This window comes from Myxocyprinus asiaticus, chromosome 15 (assembly GCF_019703515.2).
Source record: "Myxocyprinus asiaticus isolate MX2 ecotype Aquarium Trade chromosome 15, UBuf_Myxa_2, whole genome shotgun sequence".
Lineage (NCBI taxonomy): Eukaryota > Metazoa > Chordata > Actinopteri > Cypriniformes > Catostomidae > Myxocyprinus > Myxocyprinus asiaticus.
Window position 1 is genome coordinate 40439047 of NC_059358.1, and position 24634 is coordinate 40463680.

Sequence of the window (24634 nt, forward strand, 5' to 3'; positions counted from 1 at the left end):
TGCCAAGCTTGTAGCATCATACTCAAAAAGACTTGAGGCTGTAATTGGTGCCAAAGGTGCTTCAACAAAGTATTGAGCAAAGGCTGTGAATACTTATGTACATGTGATTTTTTTTTTTTTTTTTTTTTTTAATAAATTAGCAAAGATTTCAAACAAACTTCTTTCACGTTGTCATTATGGGGTATTGTTTGTAGAATTGTGAGGAAAATAATGAATTTAATCCATTTTGGAATAAGGCTGTAACATAACAAAATGTGGAAAAAGTGAAGTGCTGTGAATACTTTCCGGATGCACTGTATGTCTCTCATAACTTACACGCGTATCTGTGTGGGCCAAATGAAGCGTGCTTTCGCACAAACCACCGTAGCGCACATCAGCATGCTCCAGATATAAGATCATCAGAGCTCTGGGACGGCACAGAGCAAAACTTGCGTGATTCAGTGGGGCTTCACTCGATATTGAAATCATTAGGCATGTGTCCTGCTGAACTCATATCATTCTTGTTCAAGTAAAATTTCCAAACTAATGCATGCAGTTACAGTCTCCAGTTACTTTTATCACTTCTTGTGGGGCGGGGGATTCTGTCAAGTGAAAATGCTGAGTGGCTAGTGACTTTGGAATACCACTAGCCGAAGTAGACGATGAGCCAAAAAGTTAATGTCAAGCCCTGGTTGTCTCTGAATATTCATTTGTAATAGGAGAAAGTATTTTAACATTGAAAGAAAATCACACACATCTCTTTTAACATATCCACCTGGAACAATAAACCTGCATTCCCTGAGCCTATATGAGCCTCTCCAAAGATAGAGCAGAGTTAACTGATCTTAAACCATTCAATTCCCAAATGCAGTGTGAGAACATGCTTCATCCATCATGTATGAGCGGACTCAGTGCTAGTTTGATGCACTGGGGACCATGACAAAGAAGGGCATTGCTCATTAAACATTTCTTAGACACTATAGCTAAAATCTGCCCTCTGACGGGTGTCTGGCAGCACAGTCTGGGTGTGGTTGGGATTTTTAACCATGGGGTGAAAATTCAGTATGGCCAACTGACATTTCTGGGTTTCTTTCAAGGGTGTACCACTCAGTTACTCAGATGCTGACCCTAAAGGCATCACCGTTCATCCATTCCTGGGAGAGTGACAAATGTGACCTCAGAATCCCAACCCTAGATCAGGATCCAATTTGGGCAACTGGAGACAAGTATAAGAAGGTCATTGGTTATGACAAGTGTAGTGAAAGTTTGGACAAACAAATACAAGCACTAAACTCTCCAGAGGAACACTAATCAAAAATGTGATGCTAATGAGAGGCTAAGTTGTTTTTCATAAACTTGTTGTTGCTGTAGTTGAGTTTGTTCATCGATTTTCATGATGTTTTGAATGCCAGGGCAACCATGATTTTCATGTGGTTCCTCAGACCCCATCAGACATTGGGCAATTGTATTATTTCAAATGTCAGAACCTATACTATTTACTCCACATGATCTAAACCACATGTTCTGACCAACAATTCAAATCAAACAATTTTGAGTTAGAGACAATGAAAAAGAGAAATGCCTACTGAAAAAAACAGCTTAAATCAGTCTGGTGGTTAGTAGTTAGTTTGTCACCTTTCCTGGCAAAGCTGGTCAGGCTGGTCTGTTACTGGTTTTAGAAGGGGTTTGGGCCCTTATTAGCTGGTTAGCTAGACCAGTTAAACGCCAGCTTAAAAAGACTGGGTGACCAGCTAGACCAGTTAAATGCCATTTTAGCCAGACTGGTTGACAAGCAAAGACCAGCTAAACATCTGCTTGGCCCAACTGGGTGACCAGCTACACCAGCTTAACACCAGCTTGGCCAGACTGGGTGACCAGCTAGAGCAGTTAAACACCAGCTTAGCAAGACTGGGTTGCCAACTAGACCAGTTAAATGCCAGCTTAGCCAGACTGGGTGACCAGTTAGACCAGTTAAACACCAGCTTAACAAGACTAGGTGACCAGCTAGACTAGAAAAACACCAGTTTAACAAGACAAAAAATATTTTCCCTAGTGGAGCTTTATTTATTTATAATTTTTTTTGAGAGAGAGAGAGAGAGAGTAGGAATCTTAAATTATGTTTATTTTCTTAATTCACTGGCATATTGTTTATGGTTTTAAACAAAATTGTAACAATTTAGTGAGATTTATATACTTATAATAAAAAAGATATATTTTCCAATTTGTAAGAAAAATGAACTTTATGAGTTTATGGGTCTATTTTCGTGAGTGCGAAAAGCGCAGCTCTACAGGCAACGACCGTATGCTATGTCTTATCCAACTTTCGCGAGCATGTTAATTCAAAGTGCATTTTTTTATGCCAGTGCAATGTACAAGTGGGCATGGGTGGGAGTGTAAGTGCTATATTGTGGGTGTATGCGTGGAAACTGTGGGTGTATTGTATGTTAATGAAGTGGCGCAAAGCGCAATTTGCTATTTTCCTGGGAAACACTGTAGGTAATTGCGCTAAGACGTTTTAATACCGTCTCTATTTTCAGCGCAAAGTCTAAATTCAGTTCCTACATTTGCAGTTTGGAGATTCCACCAGCAGGTGTTAATGTTCATGTCCAAACTTTGAAATTATAGTTGAACATCAAATTATGTCCCCATACGATCAGAGTTGTAGCAGTTTTATAAAACAAAACATTATGAGATTTGTGTAAAACTGTCTATAGGTCATGGTTTATTTTTCTATCATTATTATTATTTTGATATACACAATTGTATTTATGATCTAATTTGTATTGGTACTTTTCCACCTGTAGTCATAGAGTGATTTTTTTAAGTCAGTGCAAAGGTGCCGGTGAAAGAAGTTGGAAAGGATAAAAGGTTTGGATTTGGTATATTATAATTTTTTTAATTATTATTATTTGACCATTTTGATATTTTGATTATATTTTCATTTCATTTGAAGTGTAATTAGAATTTTGAAATATTTTCAGTTTAATTGTTTCGTGTTTCAACAAATTAATTTTATTGTTCAAAATCAACCAGAAGTGAAGTGCGTGCTGATACAATCACTGTTAACGCTAACATTTGTGTGTCAGTAGATGAAAATGATTAATAATACTTACATTCCCTATAATTTAACAGATATTACATCCAAATCCTGACGAGAATCACATTTTCTAAGCATATAAAAGAATAGCGTCCATATTTTGTATTCTTCTAATTCGTTGTATACAGTCCATTTACACTGCCAACTTCTTATGAATGTGCTGTCTTTGTTTAAACCACTAGTGTCTGAAGGAATGGACTATATAAAAGGACGCAGACACTGCATTAAGTGGAGAAGAACCTCAGAATTAAATCCAGCCCATTAGCGCGTTGCACGTGCGATTTTGCCAAACCCACTTGCACCTAAACTTAGTGCATGCTTGCACGAAAATACCAAAACTTCATGGACATGCCCACTGACTTTGCACTTACAGTATGACTTATGGCTTAGCACTGCGCTTAGGACTTAAAATAGGGCCCTATATCTTAAATTAAGTTTATATTTATTACCCCATTGGCAATTTTTTTGTCTTGTTAAAAGCATAAATCAAACAAAATTCCAATTGTAAAATTTAAATGCCTAAAACAAGAAAAAATGCCAAATGGGTTAAGAAAAATAAACTTAATTCAAGATATATATTCTCGGACAACCAGTTTGTTGCAGTGCATATGCAACCAAATGTACATACACTTGTCTCCAACAGCTGGAGAATGGATCTGTCCATCCTGTCTTCCATAACGCATTGGTGCTGAGGGACACAGCTCTGCTCCAAGCTCTTCTTACTGTCACCAAATGTATTAAAAAACATATCAGCAGGTGTTGATGGTTTCAGAGGTCTGGCTCTGACAAAAGGGTCTCTAGTCCAATCCCAGTCCAATCCCAAAAATATATGACTGTCATTACCGTTACATCAGTTTCTTGTTCCTATGAAACCATTGACAAAGACAAGAGTAAGATGGTATGTCCAAGCTCCATCTGGCAACCAAAATGTTGATGCAAAATTCTACAAAGTGATTAGTTGATAAAGATTCTGAATGAAATCTTGGGATAAAGGATAAACAGAGAATAAGTTAATCACTTGATAGGAAATATGTTGTTTTTCCTACAGTTTCTGGATACTAGAAGAAGCATAGATCTGGGGAAGCTGGTGTGTAATGCACTTGCCTCTAGCTATTTGCTATCTGAGGCCCTGTTTACACCTGGTATTAAGAGTCAGCATGGGTGGTCCAGTCATAAGTGGTCAAGCAAGACATATCACCGCTTACACTTGGTGGTTATGTGCATCTCAAATGTCTCCTATGATCACTTGTGATTTCACTATGTCTTTGTATTGCTGCATGTTAAAGCACAATAACAATTGAAAATTAAAGCATGATAAAGTCTGCACACCATTGAAACATTACACTTGAATATTAATGTAAGCAAATGGTGAACAAAACTTTGAAGGTCCAAAAAGAACATAAAGTCTGCATCAAATTAATTCATACGTCTCCAGTAGTTAAATCTATATCTTCAGAAGTGATCCAATTGGTTTTGGATGAGAACAGACCAAAATATAACTCCTTTGGCATCAGCAGTCTCCTTGGCGATCATGATTTCAAACTCGATTACACTTCCTAGAACCATCTGCGTATACGTCAAACACTAGCAAGTGCAATCAAGCTTGAAATCATAATCATGCCTTAAGACTGCAATGGCAAGATGTACAGTGAAAATGGAGTTATATTTTGGTCTGTTCTCACCCAAAACCGATAAGATCGCTTTAGAAACATGGATAAAGGTCAAGTTTTGGCTGGTATGACAAACGATAGGTGGCATATCCTGATCAAAATTTAAACCATTTTTAAATTCTAACATTACATTCTTGTTTCATCAGAAAGCAGTTTGGGGAATTTTAAAACAGAAGCCCATCTGCTTAACAAGAGCCAGGTCTATCTTGTGAAATGTCTGATAAAACTCCTGGTTGCCATAGATATTCTTGTAGAGAGAGCCAGAAAGAGCTCTTATGTGCGCTTATATCAATCTTCCCAGAAAGTACTGACTTTGTCCGGTAAACTGATCCACCCTAGCATTGTGTATTCCTGGGCTTCCTGCCCAGAGTGAGAGAGTGTCAGTGAAGACATCCAAATCTATTATTAATCCTTAATAAATTTGGGAAGTAATAACTGAAGATACATTTAAGAGAAATAGATGAATAACTTCATATTATTGACTACTGTTGTTTGTAGAATGCTGCTTATTTTGGTTATAATGACCCCCCTGATATCATAAAGGGATAGTTCACCAAATTTGAAAATTCTGTCATCATTTACTCACTTTCATTTTATTTCAGATTGTTTTTCTTTCATGGAACACATAAGGAGTTATTTTACAAAATGTTGTGGCCTCTCCTGTCCATAGGATGAAAGTAAATGGGGACTGATGTTGTCAAGCTCCAAAAATAAAAAAAGTATATTGTTAATAAAATAGTCCATAAGACTCAAGCCATATGTTAGCATTGTGAGAAACAGACCAAAATCATTATTCACTAAAAATCTTCCTTTCCACTGCATGCTGCCTATCATCTTGTTTTCTTTTCCATGGAAGAAAGTCATATGGGTCTGAACATGAGGGTCAGTAAATTTCGAGTTTTCATGTATTATTACCCCTTCTGGAATCTAAAAAAGCATGTGTTGCTTACAGTGAGAGTGATTGGGGACTCACTATTAGGTGTCGAAGAGCATCGCAATGAGTCACTGTGAATGTTTCCTACCTGTACTGCAGCCAAAACATTTGCTTGTGTCTATTCCAGTATTCTGATAACGTGATACTGTCATTATGTCATGTCTCAAAAGGTGGTTCCGGCAAGAGCTGAACCAATAAAAAGTACCGTTAAAGTACTGTTTTACTGGGGATCAGCATTTCAGACTCTCTTTCTCTCTTTGTCTCACTTTGTCTTTTCTGCCTCATTAACTGGCCTCTGTATACAGCACTTATGACACTCACAGTTTTCTGATGTTCTGTTTGTTTGGCTTGAACTCTTTGGGTTTACAAGAGGCCAAGGTTAAAAGCCTTTCAAACTCAGCAAACAATCCCATTGTTGAGGTTAAGTACAGATGCACTCACTCACCATCATTAGTTTCCACTAAACATTTTGTATTTTTAATTGCTGTCTTTCCTGATATTATTTCACTAATTCCATCTTTATTATACTGTGCATGCTAATAGTCTATTATACATGCATGTTCACTTGTGATGGAGCAGTATTGGGATCTTGGATTAAGAGAAATCATGATGGTCCGACGTGCATCACTCATCTCTCCTGACAAAATCACGCAACTCTGCTTCCAGCTGTGATTCCACACCACACGGCTCACATACTCTGCTGTGGAGTATGTGATCACCTTAAAATACGCTGTACAGTATGTTCAGACATTGAGTTTGTCATACAGTTCAAAACAGAAACAAACACATCACACTCTCCTCTGCAGGATCAACACACTAAGTATTTTAAGCCACTAAATGATTTGATCATGCTGCCCTTAGTGCCAGTGGGGCCATGGAGAAGCCATTACATCATGGAAATAGGTGCCAATCACATTTAGACCCTGACATCACTGTGTAAGGTTTATGTCAGATGTATGTGATCAGACTTTCTACATTCAAATCTGTTCCTCATAAACTAATGCCAAATGCAGTCTATCTAAAGACTTCCACTTAACAAAGCATCTATTCTTCTTTGCTATACTTCATTGGTGTTGGTCATTATTAAACATTTGTATTTATTTAGAGGCACTTGTATAAAACTGATAGATATATAATGCCATTATAGAATAAAATGTCTCCATTCAGCCCTTTTTATTGGGGCATATAAGTAAAGTTTCGTTGGCCAGACAACTTCCCCCAAAAAGTGCCAACAGTAATGTATGCATTATGACTCAAATCACAGGCAGTGAAAGTTTAAACTTGGTAAAATCATGGCTTGTGTGAACGTTTAATCCAGCTCATAATTATTTAATTCATTGTCTGTGGCAACAGAGATACAAGACCGCAAAGTCCCTATGATATATGATATATGAGATGAGTTCCTTTAATTACAACAACTGTCTCGCCAAGTCATTGCAAGGTTTACCTTTTAAAGTAGATTGAATATCTTATTTCACCATATAAATATCAGATATATTTTAATGCAGACTGGGGATGTCGAGACCATATGGAACATCTCCAGCTCTTTTTTTAAGATGAAAGCAGACCCAGCATACTACAGTGATTACATTCATCAGAGTTGTAGCAGCATTCCGATTAAATGATGTGCTCCGTTATGGTAAATAAAGTTTAGGTTGTTTGTATGTGCTGATGGCAGGATCCGGGGTCGTTTGGGGGCTTTAGGGACAATTGATGACCTTTACAAGCTGATATTTTGACTGGTGGATTTGCTGAAAGCCAACAAACCATCCACACTTTATAATCAAAGTGTCTCAGTGTTAACCCTCGCCTTACCAGAAGTGAGGGTTGTGGATAAGGCTCACTGCACATAATGGCTGCGTCCGAAACCTCTAAGACATTCTCTGGCAACAATTGTTACATGAATGTACCTCCTAAGGAAATGATCAAGGCACCATAACATAATATGATGATATAAAATAAATTCAAGTGAGCTTCAGAGCTAACCATGCACATATTTAGTAACTACAATGGTAGTTTATGTGTAGAGTGTAACACAAATTAAAAAAAATGGACATGGAAAAGATAAAATAAATGGTAGACATTGTTTCACGATAAACATTTGACAGTAGTATGCTACATTATTTCATAACTTTATTTATGTTTGTCACATGACCTTGATGCGAGAAGTGTATATTGGAAATAAAAATGTTATTTTGCATTTTGAATCTAATTTTGTGTAGAAATGTCAACATTTGGCAGTCTAATCAAATTACAAGTCAAGAAAACAGCTTGATCTCATGAACTTAATCTCGTGACTGTGGCAAAAAAAAAATTAAAACAAAATTACATGTCTTATTACATGTTTGGCTGCAGTTTTCAAGTGAAATGTCCTGCAGGGGGCTCCAAAAGCGAGTGAAATGATGTCGTAATCATACAAAGTTTTTAAGATGAATATTAGATGGAGGTTTTAATGAGTAAAACATACGTCCCAGACCTAAAACTTTAACCTAAACTTAACCAATAGTGATCTAAAATCAAAACAGACATCCTTACCCGTAACAAATGCCTAAACTTAACCGATAGTGGCATAAAACAAAATGAGAATTGAAAAGCATATTTTCTGAAGCAACCATGTCATCTCGTGTCGCTTCTATGACACTCTTGTCTCAAGTGTCAGCTTGTGCGCTTGACTGGTCTCGAGTCCAAAGTCCAACCCTCCATCAGGTGAGCTACCACGGAAGCTGATCACACTGGAATAAGTATGTAAATGAGTCTGTAATACAAGCATCAAAATGTATTGTTTTTCAAATTATGTGTTATAGTAAAAGTGTTGCAATATCATAAAATAGCAGTGTGAGTAATAGTGTAAACAAATAAGTGTTTATAAAGTCATACAGTTATCAGCAGTTGTACTCGTGATTTGTGTGAAAGTGAATAAAACACAGTTGTTGTAGCACCTCTAGTGTTAATTTCACCAGGAAACTGCAAAGAAATGTAGAATTCTGTATGTAAAAGTCAGTTTGCAAATAGATAGTTATGTTAACGTTCATTCTATGAGACTATGTTGCAAGAAAATGTTGTTTAAAAAAACTGCAGTTGATTTTGCTTCCAGTTCATCCATCATCACATTGAAAACAGCAGGTAAAATGAAGAACATTGTTTGTGGAAATAGTAATTCACTCAGTAAGCTCTATTGTATACTACACAATTCAGCATAGGTAGTAGATCATCCAGGTATTCTATGCATACATAAAATTCAGAATACAGAAAATGTTTGTTTACTGTTGCATAATATGTAAGGTTTTGCATACAATTTTTAAAAGATAGTGTATAATTTAGACTGTGCAGTATGCAGTAAGCAGTATGCTAGTATTCCAGTGGAAATAGAAATACTTAGGAAAGCTCTGGGGTTGGACGTCGCACATGTGATAAATATGACTGATTCTTTAAACACAAATAGCATTGTCTGAATGTGTGTGTTTTTGTATACCACAGCTGGAGTGTGGGGGACTGGGGTGTGTGCAGTCGCAGCTGTGGATCTGGAGAGCAGATCAGACAGGTAGAGTGTCTCCAGAAAACAGGCCCTGATCAGACGGACACCGTGACCGACAACCAGTGTTCAAAACCACCTCCATCACTCAGACAAACCTGCAACACTCACAACTGCCCACCAGTCTGGACTGCTGGACCCTGGTCTCAGGTTAGGAGTCTACTACTATTAACAACTTAATGATTCTATGACATTATATTGCATTATGTCTCAGATGTTTTGTATTGAAATGGAATCTTTTGAAGAGGCAGCCAAGGTAAGACTGCTACCATCATTTTTGAGTATTTGCTCCACTGCAATATGTCACTGAACTTTACCCTGTCAGATGTTAGAATTACATCTTTTTGTGACATATGTTACTTAGCTTTAATCTCTTCTTTTTAAATATGTGCCTCAGATTTTTACATAAATGCGATGCTGAACCCCTTAAATTTATGGGTGAGGCCAGAAGTGTGTAATAAGTTTACGCTTAAAATGTAAAAGTCCTCAGATATGCAAGTCAGTCATATGTGGCTGTTATGGGAAATTCCAATAATTCACACTCCATCACTCCATCACTTTTGTATTTATGTTATGTAAAATAACAAGATAAGACCTGAAATCCTCTGCATCGCAAATGAGCACCATCTTGTGGTAATGATGTAGAAATATGAATATGAGTATAAAAGCTTTTCAATTATCACTAAAATAGTCATCAGATAAAGGCTCTCATTCCCAAGAATGTGACTATGTAGAAATATGATCTCTGTAAGGCAACAAAGACAAATGTCTATTTTCTGCTCTGTTTTCTTCAAAATTATAATTTTTTATTATCTGTTAGCATGCTTGGGTAAATAAATAATATAAAATTATACTGATGATAATATGAGAATATGAGCTTTCTAACAACACCTAGATTAAGCTTCTAGTCCATTCAGAGGCCGAGAAATTCAACGGAACAGTGGGGAAAGTGTGTGGGATCACAAAATAGACTGAATACCTATGGATGTTAGAGCGTAACCTGCATTTCAGATCTGTATATTGTGATGGAAGGTGGAGGAAAAAATATACTATATACTAGTGGAATATCATTTGGGCATGAACAGAGCAAACAGAGCATGAATAACAGGATTTATATATAACAACAATATTTTGCAGTTTTTTTTTTTTGTTGTTGTTTTTTTTTTTTTGCGGAACAAAAAAGGAGAACATTTTAATAATATACCAGTCATTTTAATTAAAGCATACTGTTGATGAAAATATGGCAAGAAAAAAATTATACTGAAAGATATATACAGTGCACAAACAGAAGAAGAAACATCTAGAGAAATATCTGTGTTTAGAAGAAGAAACATCTAGAAAGAATTGATTCATCTAATTGAATAATCCAGTATGTTGGTCATTTCCCTGCTTAAGCTGTTTGTACACAGAACTGAACACAAGCAAATGAACTGCTTTACAAATGGGTTAATTAACTATTTATACATGAGATTAATCACTATATCCACAACAAAATATGTAATATTATCTGCACAGACAATGAAGCGAAAGAAGACTAAAATGATGACTAAAATAAAATGTGTAAAAATGAACACCTCTGATAATTTTCCCCTCCAGTGAACTCAAATATGGACTACTTTTATAATATTTTATGAGGCTTCTGTGTCCTTTTAACGCTTTAAAGTTCTAGTCTCCCGTTTCCCAAAAACTATTTTTTACGTGCGTTTCCCAAAGCTGCACTTAACACGAACACGCACAGCTGCCTTTTTAGTGCTTAACAGGGTCGCTGTCCATATTTGAAGTGCTGAAATGTGACGGTGTAGTGGCGTACAAATATAACTTCTTTATATTTGTACGTAACTTTATAAATAATTATAATTTACTTCACAGGGAAATGTTTACATTTATTTTCTTAAATACTTAGCCTAATTAACTACATAAATAAATGTAGTTTTTTGATCATTTTGTGCAGAATTAACGACCTTTAGACAATAATTTCTTCGTTTATCAGATTTGTGTTTACAATGTTTCGTTTTCCCAAATTCTGTAAGTCGAGATGCAGTTACTTCCAGGGTCAGTATAGTATATGTTAATGGACTGCGGTTAGCCACTGGGCCTTTGAATGATCTGACCAATGATTAAGCACATATTGAATATAATGTTATGAGCGGAGTGCAAAGTAGAGAGCTGGAGGCTGCGCTTTAGGAACATTCACCAATTAGGCGAAGGTCTGCTCTTTACTCCACAAAGTGATAATGGCTAATGTTGCACATTGTGGTACAGGCGAGAGCGCCCTTGAGTGTGGAAGGTGGGAAGACTTTTTGACATGCCAAGATAGACAATTTTACTAATTACAATTTTAGTAATAGACAAGATAGTAATTTTGTGATTGTCCTGCAGTTGTCTGCATTAGTCTGTGTCTTTACAATGCTCTTAAGCACTCTACGATTACTCCTGAGCACTCAAAGATCTACGATGATTTTCAAGTACTACTCATGTAACAATGGTTTTGGAAAACAGCCCATACTTCTAAGTCAATTCGTACAATCGTTTATAAGATCTATTTAGGCTTATGATGCTTTTGGGAAATGAGGCCCAGAAAATTATTTTAAAAAAATCTTCTTTTGTGTCCCTATGAAGAAAAATATGGGTTTTGAATGACATATGGGTGAATAAGTGATGAAAAATATATTTTCTTTTTCTGTGAATTATTCTTTTAGTGTTTTGTTTACATTATGATTGGATTTTTTTGTTTCAGTGTTCTCATAAATGTGGGAAGGGTGTAATGAAGAGGACAGTGGCGTGTGTCAGCAGTAACTCTTATTCCCGTGTGCTGTCGGACACTTCCTGTGCTTCTCTTCCTAAACCCATCAGCCAAGAGACCTGCATGATCAAACGCTGCCACAAACAGCGCAAGGCCCAGTGGTTCGTCTCCACCTGGCAACCGGTAACACCCTCAGCAGCATTTTTGCATTGCATTATGGTACAATGGGGTGGTATGGAGTAGTTGTTAAAGTATGGACTAGAAAATAAAGCATTGTGGGTCTGAGCCCCACAATGACCTGTCAACATTGAGTATCATTGACTTAACCTCAGTTTTAACCTCAGGGGATGTGAACCTGTATTAAGTGAACTAAAAGTCATTTTGAATAAAAGCTTTTGCTAAATCAGTCATCCTCACCTGTTTTTACTTCAGGATCCATATTTTACAAAGGCACATCAAGTGGCAACCAAACACAGGACTAAACAAAAATGTCTTTTAAATCAAACATTGAAATGTATTTATATTAATATAATATTAATATCAGAGTGACTATTTTCACCCCGGTGTAAATAGCATCTGCCACATGTGCAGCTATTTGCACCCCAGTAGTTTGGTGGAACCACATAAATATACAACAAACCAAACAATAGGTTTCGCTGCAGTGGTGTGGGGTGTAAAGACAGTGGGTGAATGTGTACTGTTGTCCTTACAACCGCAGTTCAAATCCGCATTTTGTCCCACTCTTTTTCCCATCCGATTTCCTGTTTCCACTCTTAATATTTCCTTTAATACTACTTAAAATAATAGATAAAAATTAATATAAAGGTTGATTTCTTCAGTGATTTGGTCACGGTGAATGTGGAGGATTGCAGAGAAGGATTTGATCCGGAGGCGGGGTCTGTCAATCGCATTTGTTCCCATGGCTCGGCATCGATTGCGTCACTATATAGTAATATTGTAGTAACCATGTTTTTGGCAGAAACCATACAGTGGTTTTAATGCAGTTAACCATGGTGTTAGTACATGAATATGGTGGTAATATAGTAACCATGGTTAATTTTGTGGTTACTATCAATTTAGAACAAAATACCATGGTGAAACTATGGTTACTGTAGTAAAACCACGGTTATTTTTTCTAAGGTAAGGTTAGGTTTAGGGGTAGGGGTTAACGTAGTGTGTCTGTGGGACTCTAAATAAACACATTAAACACACTGCAGTGATGCACATATTCTGTATGTTAGTATTTAAATATGGATGCAAATAGTATCTGACACTATGTGCACCAGGGTGCAATTAGTATCTACCATTATTTGCACAAGGGTTGGGGTGCAAATAATATCTGCCACTATTTGCACTGGGGTGTAAATAGCATATACCATTATTTGCACCAGGGTGCAAATAGCATCTGCCTATTAATAGAATATTAATTAAAATATTAATTAATTAATATAAATCTCTGCAGCCAGTAATTAACAATAAAAAAAAGAATTATTTTATTTTTATTGGCACAAATAATGTTTATCCTCAGTGTAAATAAACCTGTATTTAATGTAGTCTGGGTCATACATTATATATACACAGTTTTACATAGTTTTCTTCATGATTTCCAAGGATTGGGGGATGTCAATCAATTAGGCATCTGCCTAATTTGTCTTCCAAGTGACAGATACATGTGTGCCAAAATATGGTAGAGTTTTGACCTTTGACTTCAACAAAGAATATGGGGAAGCTTTTCTTCTCCCTTTTAAAATTTGAAATGCATTTTTAATTTGCTATCCTAACAATGAATAATTATATGAATAGTTGCATTTTAATATTTTAATTTAGCAGTTTTCTTCCACTGCTATCACATCAGAAAAGACCAGCCCAACGGTTTAGAGCCACTGTGATAAATAACTACTTGTACTTGCTGTCAGTCACACCTCATACACAACTTAAACACTTATACTCTATTTTTACCATATAAGAAATGTGAATTCAGGTGTATGAATGCTGAAATTTTCTCTCTATCTCTCTGTAGTGTTCAGTGTCCTGTGGTAAAGGGGTTCAGGTGCGTGTTGTCAAGTGTGCAGAAAAGGATGTGGCTGGGAAATACAAAGAGTTGTCACCCAAAAAGTGTCAGCATATTCCTAAACCCTCGCTGGAGCTCCAAAGGACCTGTTTCCTGTCAGACTGTCCCATCCTTTCTTCACACAGCAGACCGGACTGGTACTCGTCTCCATGGTCCCAGGCAGGTCTTCCCAAAACCCCTAAAGCTCATTCTACACAAATATATTACCACCAGTAGCATAGCCAAGGGTAGGCCCAGTTGGTCCCATCCAGAATATTAAAGATTATTCTTTGACTTAAAATATACTATATTTATACATTTGTTTAAAAATGCATAAACTCTGATTTCTGAAAGTGTGAAAGAACTTTTTGAAGGCACCCCTTCACTGTTGTTAAGGAAAATTTGGTAAAAAAAAAAATTGGGGTGAAAACTTGGCCCATCCATTTTAATTGAGGCCCACACAAAAGTAATTTCCTGGCAACGCCCTTGATTACCACCACCCATAATGAACTACACAAAGAGCTCTGGGAGTCAGAAATAAGACATTAATGATATTTTAAATGATCACTTTAGGTTAATAGATCCAACAGGTTTTGCTTGTCCTTAATATTTTTATTCTATTGTAACAATTTTATAAAAGCAATAAGCACTACTATATTGTGTATATAATCACTATGCTATATACTGTATCTCTGACTGCATTCCCAATATAGAAAAGCAAATCCTGCAACACTTGTGGAGTGGAGAATAATTCATACTTTATTTTACCAATGCATTTCAGCATCTAGGCCTTCATCAGGGCTAAAACATTACATGTGGATAAAAGGGTTTATCAAATACAAATACAAACAAAGGCAGAGTTCAAATAAACAAACAACCAATCAATGGGCTAGAATGACATCACATGGTATAGTATCTTCTAATTATATCACATTGAAAAGAAAACATGATTAACTTCAACCAATGGTACCTTCTTGTCTTCTTGTGAATTGTAATAATGTTTCTCATCTAATAAAAATACATAAAAACATAACCAAACATTTTGAAAAATACATGAACAATTGTAATATGCATAAAAGAATTATAAACAAAGAGTTGATAAAATTAGGAATTTGAAATAATTCATAAAAATTCTTTTAAAAACAACTCATCATTCATCCCTTCTGGGAACAGACTCTTTAAATAAAAAAATCCAAAAAGCCTCTCTCTTTTTTCGGAGCTGATCAATGTTGCCTCCTCTTGCTGGGGATTTTATATGTTCAGTACAAAGAACAAAAAGGAGGACATGGGATGGTTATGTGTTGTAAAGTGTCTTGCCACGGGATTGGCAAGGTCATTCCTTCTAATTGAACTCCTGTGTTCAGTGATGCGGTCTTTCGGGCATCGAGACGTTTCCCCAATGTAACATTTTTCACAAGGGCATTGAATTATGTATAATAAATTTTTTGTTGTACATGTGATAAAACCTTTTAGATTAATATTATCTTTGTATACTGGTAATATATGATTAAAAACTTAACATTTCTTGTATACTGGCAATTAATACAGTTACCACATTTAAAGTTTCCAAGAGGAACTGTTCCTGTAAGGGTATTAGTTACAGGTTCCATTGGGAGATGAGCTCTAACTACTTTGTCTCTAATGTTTCCTGCTCTTTTGTAGGTGATAAGAGGCGGATCTTTAAATATATCTTTTAAAACTGGATCACTTTGTAACACATGCCAATATTTTTTGACTACCTTGCTGATGTCAGTGGTTTTAGGGGCATAAGTGGTACAGTATATAAGGCCAGGTTTTGTTGAGGAATTTCTATTTGGGTACAGGCAATCTTCATGACTTTGAGCATGCACTCTCTTTTCTGCATTTAAAAGCCATTCCTCTTTATAGTTTCTCTCTCTGAATTTTGTAATCATTTGTTGTTTTCTTACTTCATAATCCTCACTGTTTACACAAATGCATTTCAACCTCATAAATTGGCATATTGGCAGGCTCCTTTTTTAAGGGGGGGGGGCAGGGTGAAAGCTTTTGCCATTACTGGGCATTGCCATTTAGCTTTTTTTGTGTAATACAGTTTCTTCCAAAAGGCCCACAAACAGGCATGCAAAACTAGGTGCCATCTTTGTTCCTATTACAATCTTGTGCACCCTTGATATAGAATCTCTTTACACCAACATCGACCAGAGCAAAGGACTTGAGGCATTAGGACATTTTCTTAATTTGAGGACGACAACAACACCATCAACAGCCTTTTTAACCAGTTCGGCCTCTTTTGTTTTAAAAAGAAACTTTTTCTTGTTCAATGAAATCCCATATTTACAGATTTCAGGAACTGCAATGGGAACAAAGATGGCACCTAGTTTTGCATGCCTGTTTGTGGGCCTATTGGAAGAAACTGTATTATACGAACCACAAAAAAAAACCATACATCATATCATGGAAAAGATACATTGATGATGTCTTTGTACTCTGGAAAGGCCCAGTTACCACTCTTCATGATTTTTTGCACTTTTTAAATACTAACTTTGGTGGACTTAACTTCTCTTTAACATATAGTATTGAAGAAATTAGTTTCCTTGACATATATGTCAAGAAAAGAGGAAAAAGTCTTTCTTCATCCCTCTATACTAAATCAACAGATAGAAACACTCTTTTTCATGGCAAAAGTTTTCACCCTGCCCCCTTAAAAAAGGAGCCTGCCAATATGCCAATTTACGAGGTTGAAACGCATTTGTGTAAACAGTGAAGATTAGGAAGTAAGAAAACAACAAATGATTATAAAATTCAGAGAGAGAAACTATAAAGAGGAATGGCTTTTAAATGCAGAAAAGAGAGTGCATGCTCAAAGTCATGAAGATTGCCTGTACCCAAATAGAAATTCCTCAACAAAACCTGGCCTTATATACTGTACCACTTATGCCCCTAAAACCACTGACATCAGCAAGGTAGTCAAAAAATATTGGCATGTGTTACAAAGTGATCCAGTTTTAAAAGATATATTTAAAGATCCGCCTCTTATCACCTACAAAAGAGCAGGAAACATTAGAGACAAAGTAGTTAGAGCTCATCTCCCAATGGAACCTGTAACTAATACCCTTATAGGAACAGTTCCTCTTGGAAACTTTAAATGTGGTAACTGTATTAATTGCCAGTATACAAGAAATGTTAAGTTTTTAATCATATATTACCAGTATACAAAGATAATATTAATCTAAAAGGTTTTATCACATGTACAACAAAAAATGTATTATACATAATTCAATGCCCTTGTGAAAAATGTTACATTGGGGAAACGTCTCGATGCCCGAAAGACCGCATCACTGAACACAGGAGTTCAATTAGAAGGAATGACCTTGCCAATCCCGTGGCAAGACACTTTAAAAAACATAACCATCCCATGTCCTCCTTTTTGTTCTTTATACTGAACATATAAAATCCCCAGCAAGAGGAGGCAACATTGATCAGCTCCGAAAAAAGAGAGAGGCTTTTTGGATTTTTTTATTTAAAGAGTCTGTTCCCAGAAGGGATGAATGATGAGTTGGTTTTAAAAGAATTCTATTATTTGAAATTCCTAATTTTATCAGCTCTTTGTTTATAATTCTTTTATGCATATTACAATTGTTCATATATTTTTCAAAATGTTTGGTTATGTTTTTATGTGTTTTTCTTGATGAGAAACATTATTACAATTCACAAGAAGACAAGAAGGTACCATTGGTTGAAGTTAATCACGTTTTCTTTTCACTGTGATATAATTGGAAGATACTATACCATGTGATGTCATTCTAGCCCATTGATTGGTTGTTTGTTAATTTGAACTCTGCCTTTGTTTGTATTTGATAATCCCTTTTATCCACATAAAGTATTGTTTTAGCCCTGATGAAGGCCTAGATGCCGAAACGTGTTGGCAAAATAAAATCTGAATTATTCACCACTCCACAAATGTTGCAGGATTTGCCTTTAAATTTAACTCTTCTTTTTTTCCAAGCACTTTGTTGCTTTTGTGAAGCTGCACCTGAATAACTCTACTACATTCCCAATATAGCACAAGCGCTTATACCGTATTTGTATTTTTTTTTGTTGTTGTTTTTTTATCCCCTTTTCTCCCCAATTTGGCATGCCCAATTCCCACTGCTTACTAGGTCCTCGTGGTGGCGCAGGTACTCACCTCAGTCCAGGTGGCGGAGGACAAGTCTCAGTTGCCTCCGCTTCTGAGACAGTCAATCTGCACAGCTTATCACGTGACTCGCTGTGTATGACACCGCAGAGACTCACAGCATGTGGAGGCTCATGCTACTCTCCGCGATCCACGCACAACTCACCACGTGCCCCATTGAGAGCATGAACCACTAATCGCGACCAAGAGGAGGTTACCCCATGTGACTCTACCCTCCCTAGCAACCGAGCCAATTTGGTTGCTTAGGAGACCTGGCTGGAGTCACTCAGCACATCCTGGATTCGAACTCGCGACTCCAGGGGTGGTAGTCAGCGTCAATACTCGCTGAGCTACCCAGGCCCCCTGTACCTTATTTGATTAATTAAACTAAAAAAAGTGTCAACACATAAGTACTAACCTATAGCCAAATGTGTTCACTATTGTTCTATATTGAAACTCTGTACTATTCACAACAGTACAGCAGTATTTAGCAGGGCACTACCTCCATGAACAATAATGGGACTACTAATACCGTTAGTCTGTTAAGATAAAAATAGTCTAATAAAAGTTGTATTGATCTTTTTTCTTTTTTTCTTTTTTTCTTTTTTTATGATGCTGACATGTGTTTGGTGTTTGTCTACAGTGTACAGTATCATGTGGAGGGGGAGTTCAGGTGCGCTCAGTGCAGTGTCTCGACCATGGCCGTCCCTCCTCTGGGTGTGTCTTACAGCTGAAGCCGGCAATGTCCCAGGCCTGCAACACTGTCTTCTGCCCGCAGCCAGAGAAGAAAGGTCTGCACTGAGCTATGTCATTATATCACCCTGTTATAACATGCTGTCAGACTGCTGCAAACAAGGTTATGTAATCACTCTTTTGAGGGAAGGAAGTCAAGGAACAAAGGCATGTTTGAAGAAAATATATTATGTTGGCTATGTTATATTTATGTTGGCTTCTCATTTACCTTCTTATAATTATTTTATAATTGGGACTGTCAATAGGTTGACCAGACATCACGATTGGGGCTGACATTTGTCCCAGTAATTAATGTTAACTTTAGTTTGATTGCTATAAATACATTTTTAACCTCCAGAGACCCGAGCGTGACTGCTGTGTGCATTTTCCATTACCCTTTTTGATTTGTAACAACTAGTAGCACCTAATAAAGAAGCAAAAACAAAATGTAAAAAAATCTAGAGCAAATAGTTTTCCTAAAATTTAAAATAATACCAAGCTATAGAAAGTCTGATTTTGTTTCATCAAATAGTTTATTATGTGATGAAAGATTGTTGATTATTCATGTTTTTGAGAAGTTATAGACATTACAGCTATTTTTCTATAAAGCTGAATAAATAATTCTGATTCAAAGTAATGGCCAGCATCATCAAATCACTGCCAACTACGTTAAAATAAAATTATACATTCAGAATCTATGTACAGATTATCATTGTCCCATGTCTGCAAAATATGTTGAGTGGTCCAAACATCATCTGCAGCCTGAAACTGAACTTTTTGTGAAGCTATAGAATTCACCCTTGCTCCCTGTTTAGTGAATGACTTAAGCTCCAGTGTGCTGTCTGTCTGCACTGTTCTCAGAACAGTTCAAAATGTACCATATAAATGCATTTATAACTCCATATAAAGCCTCTGAAAGCAACATTTTTCAGCTTTTGCATGAAAATGTCTCGGGTTACTTGACTGTAACACTTGTTCCTTGAAAAAGCGGAACGAGATGCTGCGCTTGATTCAGTGCTTATGGGAACGTCTTTAGGAGTGACCAGCTGTGAATATGTGTGCAACACGTCATTGAAATTGACTAGAACCTTTATAGCCTCTGTTGGTGACATCATAATGTGCCAGTACCAGAGGCTATAAATAGATGTGCCACAGGTGCATCGTCAGGTATATTTGTCTGAAGAGCAGTCCTGGGACATCCTCAGTGCGGTAATGAAGTGCAGCATCTCGTTCCGCTTTTTCAGGGAACAAGGGTTACAGTCAAGTAACTCAAGATGTTCCCTGTCAAAAGCTACACTTAATGCTGCGCTTGATTCAGCGCTTATGGGAACGAGAATATCCACACCGCCGCACTGTGGGTGTCTGGACCCCTTATGGTTGTGTAGTGTGTGCTCACAAGAACGCGAAAGGTCTCAGACATGAGCTTGTGATGTTGACTCAAGGACGTGAGAGCCCGGAGTGGCTTGAACATCCAAACTATAAAATCTTATGAATGTGTGCGGAGAGGACCAGCCTGCCGCATTACAAACATGCTGCAGAGGGGCACCACCCGCCAAAGCTTTAGAAGAAGCGACCCCCCTGGTAGAATGAGCCCTGATGCCTACTGGCGAAGCTTGATCGCGCACCTCATAGACAAGGGCAATAGCATCCCTCACCCAATGTGACATTGTCTGTTTTGTGGCGGCCGCCCACCTGTTACGGCCCCCATGACAAACGAATAGTTGCCCTGACTTACGCCACCGGCTAGTATGGTGGACGTAGGCCTGAAGAGCACGGACTGGACACAGTCTGTGAAGTTTCTCCTGATCCGGCGTTGTGAACGGCGGAGGACAGAAGGCCTCAAGAGTGACCGGATGTACGGTCGAGAAAGGAACCTTAGGCAGGTAGTCAGTACGAGGATGCAATATCGCTTTTGCCATTCCTGGGGAAAAGTCTAAGCAGGATGGCAAGATAGACAGAGCCTGCAAATCTCCAATTCTTTTTAAAGAAGTGATAGCCATAAGAAAAACCATCTTTAGAGTCAGGAGCTTGTCAGACACCGACTCTAGAGGTTCAAAGGGGGTCTCAACCAGACCCTCAAGGACTATAGCTAAGTCCCATGAAGGGATCCTGGTTCAAATGTATGCGCCATCGCATCCAGACCAAAGGGGGCTGGGTGACTCAGAGAGAAGTAGAGGGGACATTGTGCTGTCTGTTGGGGGGCGAAGAGGTCCACCTCTGCTTCGTAAAATCTTAACCAGATTTGTTTCACTACCTAGGGGTGGAGTTTCCATTCTCCCATCAGTATTTTCTGTCTGGACAGTAAATCCGCTCTCACATTCAGGCATCCAGGGATATATACTTCTTTGAGTGACAGGAGCTTGCCCTGGGCCCAAAGAAAAATCTGCCGCTCTAGTCTGTTTAGCTGGCACGACCGCAGACCTCCTTGGTGATTTATGTAAGAGACTGCCGCTGTGTTGTCCACCCGCTCCAGGACATGGCAGCCTCTCAGATGCTGGAGGAAGTACTTCAGGGCCAGAAATACTGCCATCAGCTTGAGACAGTTGATGTGCCAATCGAGCTGATGACTCTCCCATTCCCCTTGAGCTGGACGACCACTTAAGACCGCTCACCAGCCCGACAGGGAGGCTTCTGTCGTTAGCAATCTGTGACGGCAAGACGCACCTAGAGTGGGACCCAAGGCGAGGAACCGGGGTCTGAGCACATAGAGAGGGTACGTACCCCGCGGCACATTGGATTTGGATTGGCCCTTGGATGAAATCCCCTGGCTTTGAGCCACAACTGAAATGGTCTCATATGCAAAAGGCCCATAGGGATCACAGAGGACACAGATGCCATGAGACCTAACATTCATTGATACTGAAGAACAGTATGATCTTGGCCTAGCCTGACTTTGCTCAGGGTATTCCGAATGGTCTCAATTCGAGCGGGAGACAGCTGTGCCCGCATTGTGATCGAATTCCATACAATCCCTAAATATGTGTTTCTCTGGGCAGGAGAAAGAACACTTTTATTGTCGTTGAGTCTCAACCCCAGAGAAACTAGATGAGCTAAGATGACATTTCTGTGCTGTAATGCCAGTTCTTGCGATTGTGCTAGTATCAGCCAGTCGTCTATGTAATTCAAAATGCGGATGCCCTGGAGTCGCAATGGAGCCAGTGCTGCATCCATGCACTTTGCGAGGTGATAAGGCTAGGCCGAATGGAAGAACCCAATATTGGTAAGCTTCGCCCCCAAAAGCAAACCTCAGGAACTTCCTGTGTTGTGGCAGTATTTCTATATGAATGTATGCGTCCATGAGATCGATCGTGACTAACCAATCGTGATGTTGAATTTGTGACACGATCGTCTTGACAGTTAGCATCTTGAACTTGAGCGCCTTGAATGAGTGGTTCAAGCCTCGAAGATCTAAAATCTGATGCAATCCTCCATCCTTCTTGGGAACCAGGAAGTATTTGCTGAAGTAACCTGACTCTCTCTCTGGAAGGGGAACATGTTCTATGGCCCCTTTGTCCAGAAGAGATTGCAGCTCTTGTGACAGTAAATGTGCTTGTTCCGATTTCATGGTAGTGGGGACCACGTCGTTGAAACGTGGAGGAGGGCAAACAAATTTAATTCTGTAGCCCTTTTCTACTGTCTTTAGGACCCACATAGAAATACCTGGCAGTGGCTTCCACGCTACCAGATTCTCTGAAATGGATACCAATTTTGATACTTCCCGTTGAAGGGATGTTGGATGTTCCTTGTCCTGGGCAACAACAGGAAGCATCGGAACACTCAACATTTCGCTGGAAACCGCTGCCCCCTGAAACACCAGAGGTGGTGGGGATGGAGAGGTTTCGTTGGGGTGTTGGGAAGGAGTGGGTAGATGTTTTGCACACCCCTTCCCGAGGGGGGCTACCCCCAAAATGCTGGGCGCAAGACCATCAGGACTTCTTATTTTTGGAAATAATGGTCCTGAGGTCTTGCTTTGGAGGCTGCTGAGGGCGATGAGCCGGTCCTCAATCTTTACAAGGGGGAGCACGACTCGCCACACTTTGTTTTTGAGCCTCCCTTCTAGAAGCACCAGGGTGAGGCTGGGTGGCCGGCAGCCCCTCCCCCTGAGTGCAGCGAGGAAGGAATTGCACAAAGGCTTCCTCGTGTTTTTTCACCTCCCGAAACCTGGTGACGACTGTATTCACCGAATCGCCAAACAGGCAGAAAGGTGAGACCGGGGGCTCAAGTAGGAATACTCTGTCCTTATCCTTGATGCCCATGAGGTTTAGCCACAGATGCCTCTCCATGCTGACCAAAGCAGCCATTGAACGGCCGATAGCACGAGCCGTCTGCTTGGTTGCACGGAGAGATAAATCTGTGGCTCGACGAAGCTCTGAGAATGCTTCCTCATCGATTGTACTACCCGCACTCAGGTTCTTCAACAGATCAGCCTGGTATGCCTGTAACACTGCCATGGTGTGTAGCGCAGCACCAGCCTGACCTGCTGCTTGATAAACTTTCCCCACAAGCGTTGAGGTGGTTCTACACAGCTTTGTGGGGAGAGTTGGTCTTTTTAATGATGATGTCGAACCAGGCGAGAGATAGCCCACGAGCGTCTCTTCTACCTGTGGCATCATCGTATACCCCCGTGCCTTAGCACCCATGATAGTCGAATATGTCAATGTCGAAGGCACAAAGATACGAGAAGTATAAGGTTTCCCCCATGAACGAGTCAACTCATCATGGAGGTCTTCAAAGAAGGGGAGAGACTGATTTTGTGTTCCCTTCCCCTGGCCACTAGACAGAAATCTGTCTTCTAGTTTCGATCATTTGGGGGTCTCTTGTTCGCGAGGCCAGTCTAGCTGTAACCTGGCCACTGCACAAGTAACCACCTTGAGTAATTCCTCAACCGCTTTGTCATCACGTGAGGAACGTTCAGAGGTAGGCAACTCAAAGTCCGCAGACCCAAGAGATTCATCGTCCCCTTCATGAACCAAAGAAGTGCCGGGGCGCGCTTCGAGATCACGCGAGGGACAAACTGGATCCGGAGAGAGAGCGAGCGATAGGGACGGACCCGTCTCTCGCTCCTCAGCCAGATCCATATGCGAGCCCCACGATGGAATGGTGGGTGCTGGCTTTTGGAAGTAAGCGAGACGAGCGTGCAGCGTCTTCACTGTGAACAGCTCACAATGCTCACACTCGCCTCGCTGCAACGCAAGAGCAGCGTGCTCTTCCCCCAAACAAACAAAACAAAACTGGTGTGTGTCTGATTCAGCCATAGGACATAAGCATGGAAACACACACCGTTTGCTTTGTTGATTGCTCATTTTTTCTTTCTTTTGTCTTTTCCACACTTGAATGACAGAAAAAGAGAAAGTTTTCTGCACACTGCCTGAAAAATCTAACTCCTGTCAGAAGAAAAATAGAGAGCTGAGAAGCTGAGAAGCACAAACACATCACAGAGTGGTCTGAAGACAAAAGAACTGACAATGCACCTGTGGCACATCTATTTATAGCCTCTGCTACTGGCGCATTATGATGTCACCAACAGAGGCTATAAAGGTTCTAGTCAATTTCATTGAAGTGTTGCATACATATTCACAGCTGGTCACTCCTAAAGACATTCCCATAAGCGCTGAATCAAGCGCAGCATTAAGTGTAGCTTTTGACAAGGAACATTTATTCTCAATGTGAAAATGCATAGTAAATATAGCAATGCATTTACTAATGTAATGACAAGAACGGTATTGTACAGTGATAACAAAATA

The 24634-nt window shown here is 39.0% G+C and overlaps 1 protein-coding gene across 1 annotated transcript in view; it reads left to right on the forward strand.

Moving 5' to 3' along the window:
- The window catches only part of LOC127452613 (A disintegrin and metalloproteinase with thrombospondin motifs 16-like), a 100289-nt gene that overhangs the window by 71803 nt on the left and 3852 nt on the right, over positions 1–24634 (forward strand). Inside the window, exons 19-22 of the mRNA XM_051718224.1 lie at positions 9158–9362; positions 11950–12138; positions 13976–14185; positions 18802–18949. Of these exons, the coding sequence (XP_051574184.1) occupies positions 9158–9362; positions 11950–12138; positions 13976–14185; positions 18802–18949 (752 nt within the window). The remainder of the gene's footprint in view (positions 1–9157; positions 9363–11949; positions 12139–13975; positions 14186–18801; positions 18950–24634) is intronic.